The sequence below is a fragment of the Haliaeetus albicilla genome, chromosome 24, assembly GCF_947461875.1.
Source record: "Haliaeetus albicilla chromosome 24, bHalAlb1.1, whole genome shotgun sequence".
Taxonomy (NCBI): Eukaryota; Metazoa; Chordata; class Aves; order Accipitriformes; family Accipitridae; genus Haliaeetus; species Haliaeetus albicilla.
Genome location: NC_091506.1, coordinates 22,683,751 through 22,695,297, shown reverse-complemented (window position 1 = coordinate 22,695,297; position 11,547 = coordinate 22,683,751). Strand labels below are relative to the sequence as shown.

General features: G+C 37.9%; 1 protein-coding gene across 3 annotated transcripts in view; it reads right to left on the bottom strand.

Moving 5' to 3' along the window:
* Positions 1-7,141: 7,141 nt before the first annotated feature.
* PPARG (peroxisome proliferator activated receptor gamma) overlaps positions 7,142-11,547 on the bottom strand; it is a 62,430-nt gene continuing 58,024 nt past the window's right edge. For all 3 annotated transcript variants that reach the window (XM_069769788.1, XM_069769786.1, XM_069769789.1), the window contains exon 7: positions 7,142-10,103. In XM_069769788.1, the coding sequence (XP_069625889.1) occupies positions 9,856-10,103 (248 nt within the window). In that variant the 3' untranslated portion in view covers positions 7,142-9,855. The remainder of the gene's footprint in view (positions 10,104-11,547) is intronic.

Here is an 11,547-nt window from a genome sequence, read left to right as displayed (position 1 = left end):
AGACAGACACTCACACCCGGCAAGGGCACAGGCCGGATGCAGGGAACAGGAACTCTGGGGACAATGGGAAGAATCTGGGGTGCAGCAGCAGCCACAAGCTGTCCTCCAGCTCGCACCCAGAGTCAGCTCTTTGCGCAGCTACTTCTTTACGGAAAGATACGAACTAGGAAAACCAGTCAGATGCACTCTTCCTTTGCACAACAAAGTCTCCTCTCTCCCTCTTGCTTGAATAATGCCCACAACTGAATATTAATGTTCCTGCAAGTGGAAGTTAGATGATTCTCGCTGGCACAGAAGGAAATTTCTCAGCCACTGAAAATCAGTCAGGCTTCAGCCTAGCCCAGAGATGGCAGAGTGCTGGCAAGAGATTCACATTGTGGTTATTATTGAGCATGGATGTATTGCTTCTAAGTGGGTGGTAATGGCACTGACAATCTGTTTTCACTATTTTTAATATCTAATTTATATTTAAAAATACTTTGCATTTACGGTTCTTTGCAAACGTCTTTTCTCTATATTTGGGAGAGTCTTCCATTTAAGATGGAATCCTGCTCACTTTGGGTACTAACAGTACCCAGACAGTACGCAGACTCCTCACTCTAACAGTACCCAGGGGGAAGAACCATTTGTGATCAGTCTGACTGTCTGCAATGGGCTGTGGTGCAGTTTGGGAGGCATTGCACACAATACCAAAAAGCAACATGGATATTAGAGAATGCTTCTGACACGGCTTGAGTTGAGATTTGCTCTCCAGACCTACTCTGTCCTGCTCGCACAGTACGTATTTCTTTATAAACGACTGAAGAGTGAGTGGTAATGGTCAGGGGCCTGAAACTCATTATTACATTTCATTCTCTAGAGGCCAATTCTACAAGTAGTCCTGGTTCAAAGGTGATTTCATGGGGACTGTGCACTGGCAGAAGCACTTTTGTGAACAGAAACATAGTAGCACTGAGCAGAGTGAGGAATATTTTAAAAAGTGTTATACCTGGACTTCTTTTGTATTGTTTCTTCTCCTTTGCGAGCAGACCCCTTCCAATACTCAGGAGAGCTGATCTGGATGGAAACGCAAAATGGGATGTGAGATAAGGAAACATCCAAATGAGACTGAAGATATGATTATACGAGTGAACTGAATGTGCCCAACTCTTCAGCATTGAAGCCAACTGGCACAGAAGAGCCCGTGTCCATTCCACTAAACACAAAATCTTGTCTGATTGAGAGGTGCCAGAATCCAAACCATGAGCACTTAGGTCATGTCATATATAATACAAATGTGCTTTTTCTCTAAACACGAACAGCTACTACACTCTAGGCTTGATCCCAGATGTGGAGATTTTTCCTCGGATCCATAAAGTTTTCAGTCACACTGTCTACAACCTGGTTAATTACATTCCAGGCTTGGTATTAGTTAATGTATACAGCTTTACTACGTACAAACGGAAGTGCAGTGAAGAGCGAACATCGATGAAAGATTACCTATGTGCATCATAAGTGGATGCTTTACAGCTCATTATTTCCTCCCTTATAATATATGTATTAAGTTGTATAATCTTCAGTAATGACAATTTATTATGGTAGCACAAGGTAGAAATACACTGTACTTACACTGTACCTTGCAGGTAAGCATCTCCCAATCTTCTACAAAGAGCAAATTAAAGGCTATGCTGATGGGGATAAGAAAAAGCTTACATCAGAAAATACCCACTTTATGAGTACAGGATTTTTATTGCTGGGTGCCAAAGCACCCTCTTCAGAACTTAGACTGTCCAAATAACTCCTATCTACTACCTTTACAACTCTGTCGTGTTTTCAAAATCAATTTTTTAGTATGATTTCATCCACTACAATTTCATTTTAGTATAATGCCATTGCCTGTAACAACATTATACCAGATTTGAATTATACTTGCAAGCAGGCTCTGGACCTTTGCATTACAATGGTAAATGCAATGATCACTTCTTGTAGAGTTCACCCAGAAATGAAGGTAAAGAACTCCCAGTGACTTAATTTTCCATTATATTTGTACCTTTTAATTTTTCTCAATAACAGCTGCAAAATAAAAAAGATATTAATTTACTAAGCATTTAATATGTTTTATTTTTAATAATTAAAAACCCCCAACTGTTTCTGGTAGTCATTTGCAGTCTCTTATTCCACTGGACTGGAAGTGCAAGCTTAATAATAAGACTCAGGGACTTTTGTTTCATAAATTGATCTCGCAAAGGCAAAGCAACTTGAAAGTCCAATTTTCCTTGAAGCTGGCTTTATTACCCTTGTTTACATTTTATTGTAAAAATGCATAGACTACAAATACCGAATGTTTGCACATCAAACTGCGTATGCAGAGTCTGGATGCAGAAGAGCCTGCATAACATTGTATCTTGCCTGTAAGAGCACAGCTAATATGTGTTTGATTGCCTAGCAGTCTAGAATTAATCTGGCAAAAAAATGCTCTTGTAAAATGCAGAAAAATGTGAAAACTAAAGAAAAAGGAAGTATAAAAGATGTTCAGCCAAATAGCTACTAGATCTTTTGGTTCAAGTTCAGCTAAGAGATAGCAAGTATAACCTGGATTCAGACACACTGCAACAAAACTATTCTTTGCGCATTAGGGAGGACTATTGGATTGGGCACATCAGAATCAACCTCTGATTGCATGACTCTAATTCCTTTCCTTTCGATTATTCTGTTTTGAGGCTGAACTGTGAAGGAATTTTGTGAGGCAATGTTCTTTCTAAAAGGACCTACCCATACAAATGGGCCACAATTGGAATTTCGAATTTGAACAGCTTTGAATTTCTGTGTGTGTCTGCACAAATGTTTGGAACTCTACATGTAGATTAGCCCCCATGGTTTCAGTTCTGGGCCATACACATAACAAGAAGGAAACCTAGCAGCCAAAGTTTCAAGAGAACAGCTGATTTGGAGACATTTCATTGAACAGTTAGTGATACTACCCTATTATCAAATAGAGACCCAAATCTTTTTTTCCAGTCTAGAACCCAAGGCTTGCCCTTGCTATGAGAGCCACCTCCTTTGCTCTGCTGTGATTTTTTATTTAATATAGCAGGAGGAAGAGAGATCTCCTTTGCCAGCAAGCAGATGTCCACCAAAAAGATTTTACTAACTGATCGATTGCAAAATCCCTCACTGCAATCCTTTATAAAATAAGATGCCCTCTGTCCTTCCTCCCACCCGAAGCTTAGTTGCCAAAACTTACATACAGAATTATTACTGTAATGTTTTATAGTCACTGGGAAAAAAATATCCATTTGGTCTTACAGAATGATGTGAAATGAATCTCTGGCCTCAAAAGAAAAAAAAAGTCTATTAAAAGTAGCTCTTTTTCCTCCCTCCTCCCTCTCCCAGGCCCCTTTTGCTCCCCTCCCCCAACAATAAAGGATGTTTTGGAACAGCCTTTTCAGGAAACATTTCCACAGCAAAATGCAGCATCATTTATAATATTTAAAGCTACATTTTTGTTGAGATGGCTTGGCAGGCTTTGCTTGCAAATCTGGCAGGATATGGCCAGCTGAGAGTTAGCACTAACAAACTGAGGATATGCTGACACAACAGAATGCTTTAATCATCATTGCAGCAAGCAGGACAAGATCTTCTCCTGCACTGCCAGCTCTTCCCAGTGTGAGAACCAATGGTGCTGCGTATTTCTCCTTCCCTCCCCTGCCTCTAGAGAGTACAGTTTTCCCTTGTTGTTTCCACTGAACTAAAAAAACCTTGTTGGGTAACAGCATATAATATAATGAGCAATGGATATTCCTCTTGGCCAATGCTGTTATGAAAATGCTGCCCATTTCCAGCACAATAAGGAAGCTTAATAATTAAAAAGAAAGTCCTTAAACATGATGTGTCTCAATAGAAGGGCTATTTTCATTTGCAGCTAAAGCTCTTTTTCTGCTTTAACGTGCATGCCCTTTTCTAAAGCAGAGCTGAACATTATATTCAGTTAGCAAAATCATAATTAGAAACTAGTCCCATTTGAGAGTTGAGAACTGATTTTAGCTGTTTGCAAAAATCTATTGAAGTAAATAAATTTCACATTTAAAAGAAGTCCCGAAGAATTTAACCCTGAAGATCTAAGAGTTACTGCCTTGAGTAAGGCTTGCCCAGAGAATTCCTGCTATATGATCTAGATAAGCTGCAGTGCAGAGACTATGTTTTTGCAATAATTTAGCACACGATTTGATACATCAAACAAAAAAGACCTGTGTCATGAAAGAGACCGTGAATTGAACTAACCATTCATATTTTGCATTCATTGAGCCTATCAATGTATAGACGCTGTTTACTGGGTTTGTTACACTGAAACTTCTTGCAAACACAGTCTCATAAGGCAATTGGCTGTTGCAAAGTATAAATGTAAAAACCTGTAAGAGGCAGCCTAAGCAATCAGGCTGGGTACTAAGCTGTCGTTTCTTGTCTGTGGATCCTGAATAGGACAGCATAAAATTCATTTACTGCTCCCTCCCTTTGTCTGCCTTGTGTTGGTGTGCAAATTATTTGGAACAGTGCTGGTGTCTCTAAGGCCAAGTATAGCAGGACTGTAATCTTGTTTAGGAACTTTAGGTGCCTTGCACCCAAATAAATGTGATTAGGGTACGTTTCCAAGATTACATACTGTACGTGTTGGGAAGAAGATTTGATATATTCTCAAGTGTGCAGCGTTTATACAGAACACTAAGGTCCAGAGACTAGGGTACTATAAACAGGAATACTCTGTATAGTCCTTGAAACAGAGTATGTATTTGCCAGGTCTGATGAACGAGCAGACATAGTGAAGCTAAGCTGTCTCCATATCCTGAGTTGCAGTTGCTCATGCCTGTCTCCAACTCGATGCTGAAACTCAAGGAAATAGATATCAAACAACAGCTCACATACTGAGGAGAAATCCTGCTGAATTTATACAGCTTGAAAGGAGGGGCATGGCGAAAGAGCACTGATGAAATATAGGGCCAGGTGGCAATGCAGGTTGATCAGAAGCAAAAATACTTATATCTAGATAGTCTTTTTATACTGGAAAATGAGTGGTATATATTTTGAGACAACTCTCAGAATGTAGGAGCAAAAAGGTAACAAGTAGCAGTTACTTTCTGCTGTCTGGAGTTCTTCCACCCACAGATTACTAGTAATGGTTTCTGGTTAGGAGCTATACTATAAATGAATGTTATGTATGTCCTTGCTTATGTGTGCACACACATATATTACAGTATTATATTGCATCTGAAGTCTTGGAATCCTTTCCTTACTTCCTTTTGTTGTTGGGTGGGTTATTGGCTACTGATTGTTTTCTTAAAGCCAGTGAGCAATATTTAAGATGTGCTGCTTTGCCACTCTAATTTCACAGTTATCCCCTGCATATCAAAAGAAACAATCAGAAATGCAGAAATTGTTTTTCCTACAATTATCAACATTTTCAGGGCTAGTTAGTGCTGGTAAGTGTGCAAGTATATTGCTGTATTCATGTAGTTGGAGACACGCCTATGCAGCTGATTATTAACCACCGTAAGCAAGGCAGTCTGAATGGGATTTAAGATGAGGCACATAATTTTTTCCAATGCTTGAATGAAAACCTGAAGCATTTGACAGGTGTATGATTGAGCTGCTGATCCAGGAAGCTGGTTTGTTGGGGTTTTTCCCCCCCTAATTTTTGTCTTCCTGCTTCTATAAATCTCTAGCTGCACTTTTGTATTGCTTATGCTTACAAAGTTGATGTTACCTCCTTTTAAGGGAGAGATACTACCTCTTATTTAAAAGGAAAAAGTCCCATTAAAACGCAGTCAACTTCAAGACAGAGTTTACAATTGCAAATCAAATATTAAATCTGATTCCCCCAGGGCTTAACTGTACCAGCAGTGAATTGAAACCCAGAGTGTGTATGCTAAAGTACAAGGGCAGGGTAGGGCAGGCCTGAGGCTCTTCTAAAGCTTTGTGACACAAGTCGTGGCAACGATTGTCAGGAAGTCCATTTTCTAGGCTTCAGTATTTTAGTCTACTGAAGGGCTGACTGTGTTAGGAAAAGATTGTGTTAGGCACACACAACTCAACCTCTTGCTTTCATGCCATGCTGAAAGGCAGTTGGTTACCTGCATTAGTAGAATAAACAGTTTTTAATTGCTGTTATGGAAACAGTGATTAAAATGGTCTCAGCTGCCTTTGCTATGAAAATGGTGATGCTGGAAATGTTTTCTCTCATCTAAATTTTTATTTTAGGCCACTCCTCACAGCGATATTTTCTGTAGAAATGGTCACCAATAAACTTTGAAGAAGGTAATCTTTCCTGTTAAATAGAGAACTTTGACCTTCTACAAGAAATGTTTTGATGACTCGTTGATGCTTGAAATGGTGAGGGAAATAGACAGATAGTTGCTGGATATGCGCAGGTATACCAAATGACTTTCTCTGGACGTGATTTACCTCCAGTGTTTTTCTACTGAAAAAGCAGATCAGTGTTAAATAGAAGGCAGAATAGCAGCTCAGAAGTTCTAAAACCTGTGGGAATGTACCAGTATCCCACTCAGCACATCATCTCTGAAGATGTTACGTTGTGGTGAACAGATGACTAAGGAAGGACAGCAAAACACAAGTGAAATGAAGGTCTTCAAAGGAAGGCATATACCAGCTGACTGTTTCTATTTTTGAGTTGTTAAATGTTTTTACTAGCACTGAAGATCAAAAAACAAATTGTTCATTTATGGCACGACCCATTCTAACCAAAACTCTAGAGAGTCCGAAAATATTACAATCTACTTATAAACTCCCATTAGCAAGTTTTTTTGTTTTTAATAAATAAAGTCCCATAGAAACAGAAAGTATTTACAATTAGATCAAAATTCTGAATATAATTCACAAGAGAAAATGCTATTTTTTGAGAAAATGTTTTCATATCCTCGTAACAGTCATTTGTTCTAAATTAGTACATAGCAATTGTCCATTAAATGAACATTTTTCCCTTAAGACCTATTCTGGTAGAAAAGTATTTCAGGCAAAACTTCCTAACCATGATGTAACCATTTAGAATCAGAACATTTCTGTGATTACTAATTCACATGAAAATTAACATTTTCCATGGCTTGAGGAAAACATGATGAATAACTATCAAAATGTAAGAGAAGACAGGATGTAGGGAGAACAATATATTTTATTAGAGCAGCTTATACAGTTGAAAGAAAAGTATAGGCTTTTGGGCATTTGGTCCCTTCATCCTAATAAAGGATAAGACCTGTTCCTGCAAAACTGTCTTCTCTTTTATCCTTAGGCCATTATGACTACCATTACGCTACCACTCCCAAAATATATGGATTGTATACGTCCATATTGGACTGAATAGCTTAAACACTGTCACTGCTAAACCGTTTCTTTCAAAAATATTACCACTTGCAATAAAATAGAATAAGTTCTCTGAGTTGTTGGGCTTCTTGGTGACACAGAATTTTTTCCTGTAACACAGTAATAAACTTAATTTCATTGTCAGTGCATCTCTTCCACTGTCATTTTCAAATATTTTTTAATATTACTTCCATAAGAACATGCCCTAGAACTCTTCTTTATTTAAAACTAATTCTGAACTCTCATTTCTAGTGAAGCCAATGTGAAATTGGATTGTATAAGAAATGCAGGCTCAGATTGATAGTTTTGCTGTGTGTTACTATTATAGGAATTCAGTATTGGAGCTGTGGTCCACCTCAGTGCCAGTTAATCTTTGATATGTCCTCCTACAGGAGGGGATGAACTCTGCAATGAAACACAGGTTCTCCCACTAAGTGATAGATGGCAAAATTTCAAATGGCCAGTGTCCAGTGGAAAACAACTTTAAACAAGGGGAGAGAGAATATTTTCTTTTGAATTGTAACAGGCACAAATTAGCGTGCATGTAATTCCTGTCAGAATCCGATGCCCAGCTAGCACAATGTGTCTATCATGAAATGTGCAGGAAACATGCAATCTTGAGCATTTACATGCAATATTCCATTTGCTTTAGGGCAATAATTTCTAAGTTACCTGAAATGATCTCTTTATGAACTTAGTGAAGATCAAAGCTGTTCACTTTAGCCTCATACTGATTTCATCTCAGTGCAATTTCACCTGTGGGTTTTAAACCTTGAGGCTGAATGATCCAATTCTCCAAACTTCCTGGTGGGCATGCTAACTACTGACCACAGGCCCAGAGGTTATCTGAAATAAGTGGTAGGAAACATTTTCAGGTGTAGAAGGCATGAGCTTAAGGATTTATTTTAATATTTGCCTCTGTCAGACTCTTTATTGCATAATTTGCACCAACTTAGATTTTCAAGGTCTACATTGGGAGTAAGGCCAATTTATACTCCCTGAAAATCCAGTCTGCTCACATATACACTTACAGTACCTCTTGGTCCACTTATGTATCACCACTGAACTTGTCTCGCTAAGTTTAAGGCACACTTTTTGCTACAGAAATAAAATGTGGACATGGTGAGAAAACGAAGGATCTTCAATTGAGGACCGCTCCTTACTTCAATATCTATGTTACAGTTAGTGGCTTTTTTTCCCAACATTCCCTCTTTGGGTCCACCAGTGTGGATCATACCTGCTTGACTGTGTCAGGGGTCACATTCACAAACAGTAAATGCAGGCAGGCTAAACGTGAATCTAAGGGAATCTCACATCAGAACTGAGAATACCAAAAGAAGATAGTATAACTAAATCTACCTTCTGTTAAATTTATTCACTCTCCTATGCTTTGGTCCCAGTGGAAAACTTAGGTGACATTATAGGGCAACATAAGAAATAATAAATAGAAATTAAAAAATTTAACAATCTTAACAGCAGTGAACATCTCAAAGTATTCTTGTTCCCAGTGATAAACAATGATAGCTCAAGTCAAACTAACACGGTAGAGTTTCCATTACAGGTTTATGATTTGAAGAATGAATTCAAACTTTGTTTTTCTTAGGAGGACTCACGCTGTTCTAGTTTTCCATGACATTTTTGACTGAACAGTTTCATTGCTCAATGATAGTTCATCAAATAATTTGGGAAGGCCAAGCGGTTTGTACAAACCTGTTCCAACTACAGACTCAACAGAGTGACTGAATGCTGCTGCACCCTGTGCCTCGGAGGCCGGGGGGGGCAGCTGCATGGTGGCTCCATGCTGGCTGCTGCTCCGCCTGCCTCGGACTTGTATGAGCAGCGTAATTGAAGAGACTCTGCTTCCTAAGAGTGATGAGCAGTGCCTATTCCTTAATGAATTCTGGAAATGGCACCTAGTTTTTGGGCTTGCCCACAAATGGTGGGCTTAATTCTTACACTAAGACCTCTTTACAGAGCTCTATCAGTGTAAAATTGTATTACGGTAGGCACAAATATTGTCAGACCTGACATTTCTAACTTTTGCCTTTTAAGCTATCAAAGGAAGTTAAACTAATCTGTGATTCAGTTTTATTTTATTTTGCTGCTGCCTTGGGAGCACAAAATCAAACATAATAGTTAAAATGTTTCCCTGGAAATGTTTAAGGAGAAAGATTTTTATTTTTAAGTTGAAAATTTAACTGCATGCTTAACCAACTTCAGTGAAGCATCAATCATACTGGACAAGCAATTTTAAGAAATAAGATAGTTTAAAAAATTAATTCTGAAAATACTGCCAACAATTTCATGATATAGATATTTTTAATATTAAAAGTAAATTGTAAATGTGTCTTTATAAACAATATGCATAAAATAGATCTACTATACTAAGCTCTCTCTCTTTAAATGCTGTTTCACAGTAATTTCTTAGGTATGCAAAGTTTTACCTCAAAGAAATAGTGCAATCTGAAAAACATACATTATGTCAGCGAATTAGAACTACTATCATCATTAATATAAGTCTTTATAGATTTCTTGTAGGAGTGGATGAAGACTCATATCTGTCTCCGTTTTCTTTATTATTTGCAACAGCTGCACATGTTCCGTTACAATCTGTCTGAGGTCCGTCATTTTCTGAAGCAACTTTGCAAACAGCTGTGATGATTCTGGATGATTCAGCTTCAGCTGGAGCTCCAAAGCTTGCAACAGATTGTCTTGTATATCTTCAATGGGCTTCACATTTAACAAACCTGGGCGATCTAGGAAAAAAAAATTGGGAGTTGTAAGTTTATGAAGAACATGGAAACATCAATCTCATGTATTAATTTCTTAAAGATTTCTTGGCATATTAAGCATTTACATATGGCATTTCTGAGAACTGTTTGACAATTTCTTAAGGTATTTATTTGTAAGGTTTTACCAGATTTTGCTCAAAGAAGTTTTAGAACTAGTCTTAGAAACAGTTCAAGCATTTATGTGGTGCAGATACAGAGACAGGTTTATACAATGCTACAGTGCATCCTCCACAGTAAACTGGGAGTGTTTATGAAAAGGAAGAGTGACATATAGTTGGGGGATAAACAGGTCTGTATCAGGTAATTCACTTTTGGAAAATCAACATATACTCAGCTGGATTTGCATGTAGTTGCTACCATTAAAAATGTTTCCTGCTAAGGTGGATGCTAACCTATCAAAATAAATTTTAAAAAGATATAAATTCAACTTCTGCAGTCATACTAACCTGGGAGATTTAAAATTCACAGGTTCAGTTCTTCTCCACACCCAGGTTCCAGTTGCTATTAAGAAGTGTCACGATAGCTTTTAGCATCAGCTCATCAGCTCAGCCACAGATGCTTATGGCAGTGGAGGACTGATAGATGTGGCTTGTACAGAAATGCCTTTTCTGGGCTCATGCCAACAGAGAGTTCTCCTCCATATGGAGGAATCTGGGATGGATGTTTACAACCAAAGTCAGCTATTTGCACTGCCACAGCTGCGAGAGTCCAGGATTATCTTTGGCATATCTTATTCTTCAGCAAGAAGCAAAACCTTTCTTTTTTAACCATTATTATCTTTCATAATAATAACTGTTCTGCTATTTCTGTCTGTCCCCAAATACCTTCTTAAGTGGTTGCAATTATTATTTAACATAATTTGTAACATTTGTTTTCTAACTTGAGGTAATAAATGATTTGATTCTACAGTCATGAAAGTTAATAAAGTTGCTTAACGTTAAATCCTCACATATGACAATGACCATCAGTAATTTGTTACTGCTGAACTACTTTGTACTTGGTAATGCATCCTGATTTATCAGAATACTCCATGAAAAAACAGTTAATAATTTAAACAACATTTGCTGTGTAGCTATGAAATAATTTCATAGGTTGATCAATAAAAAGCAGTGCCTATAGCTAGCCTTAAATTACTTCCCTAAGGCAATATTTCCATTTCAGAAAGGACAAGCGGATGATCTAGATTAAAAATTAAAAAAAATAGGCTGTTATTTCCTGTGATCTTAGTAACCTTTCTGTGCATCCAGTTCTACTAACTCAGCTTGGCTTGTTTTGTATACTGGAAAAAAGGCTGAGAGAAGACAAAGCTCTTTATAAATACATTGGGGTTTTACTTCACGGATCAAAAATTGGAGTGTAAACTAAAAGGCAAAGTTGGCATGAAAACAAATGAGTATACACAAGCCAT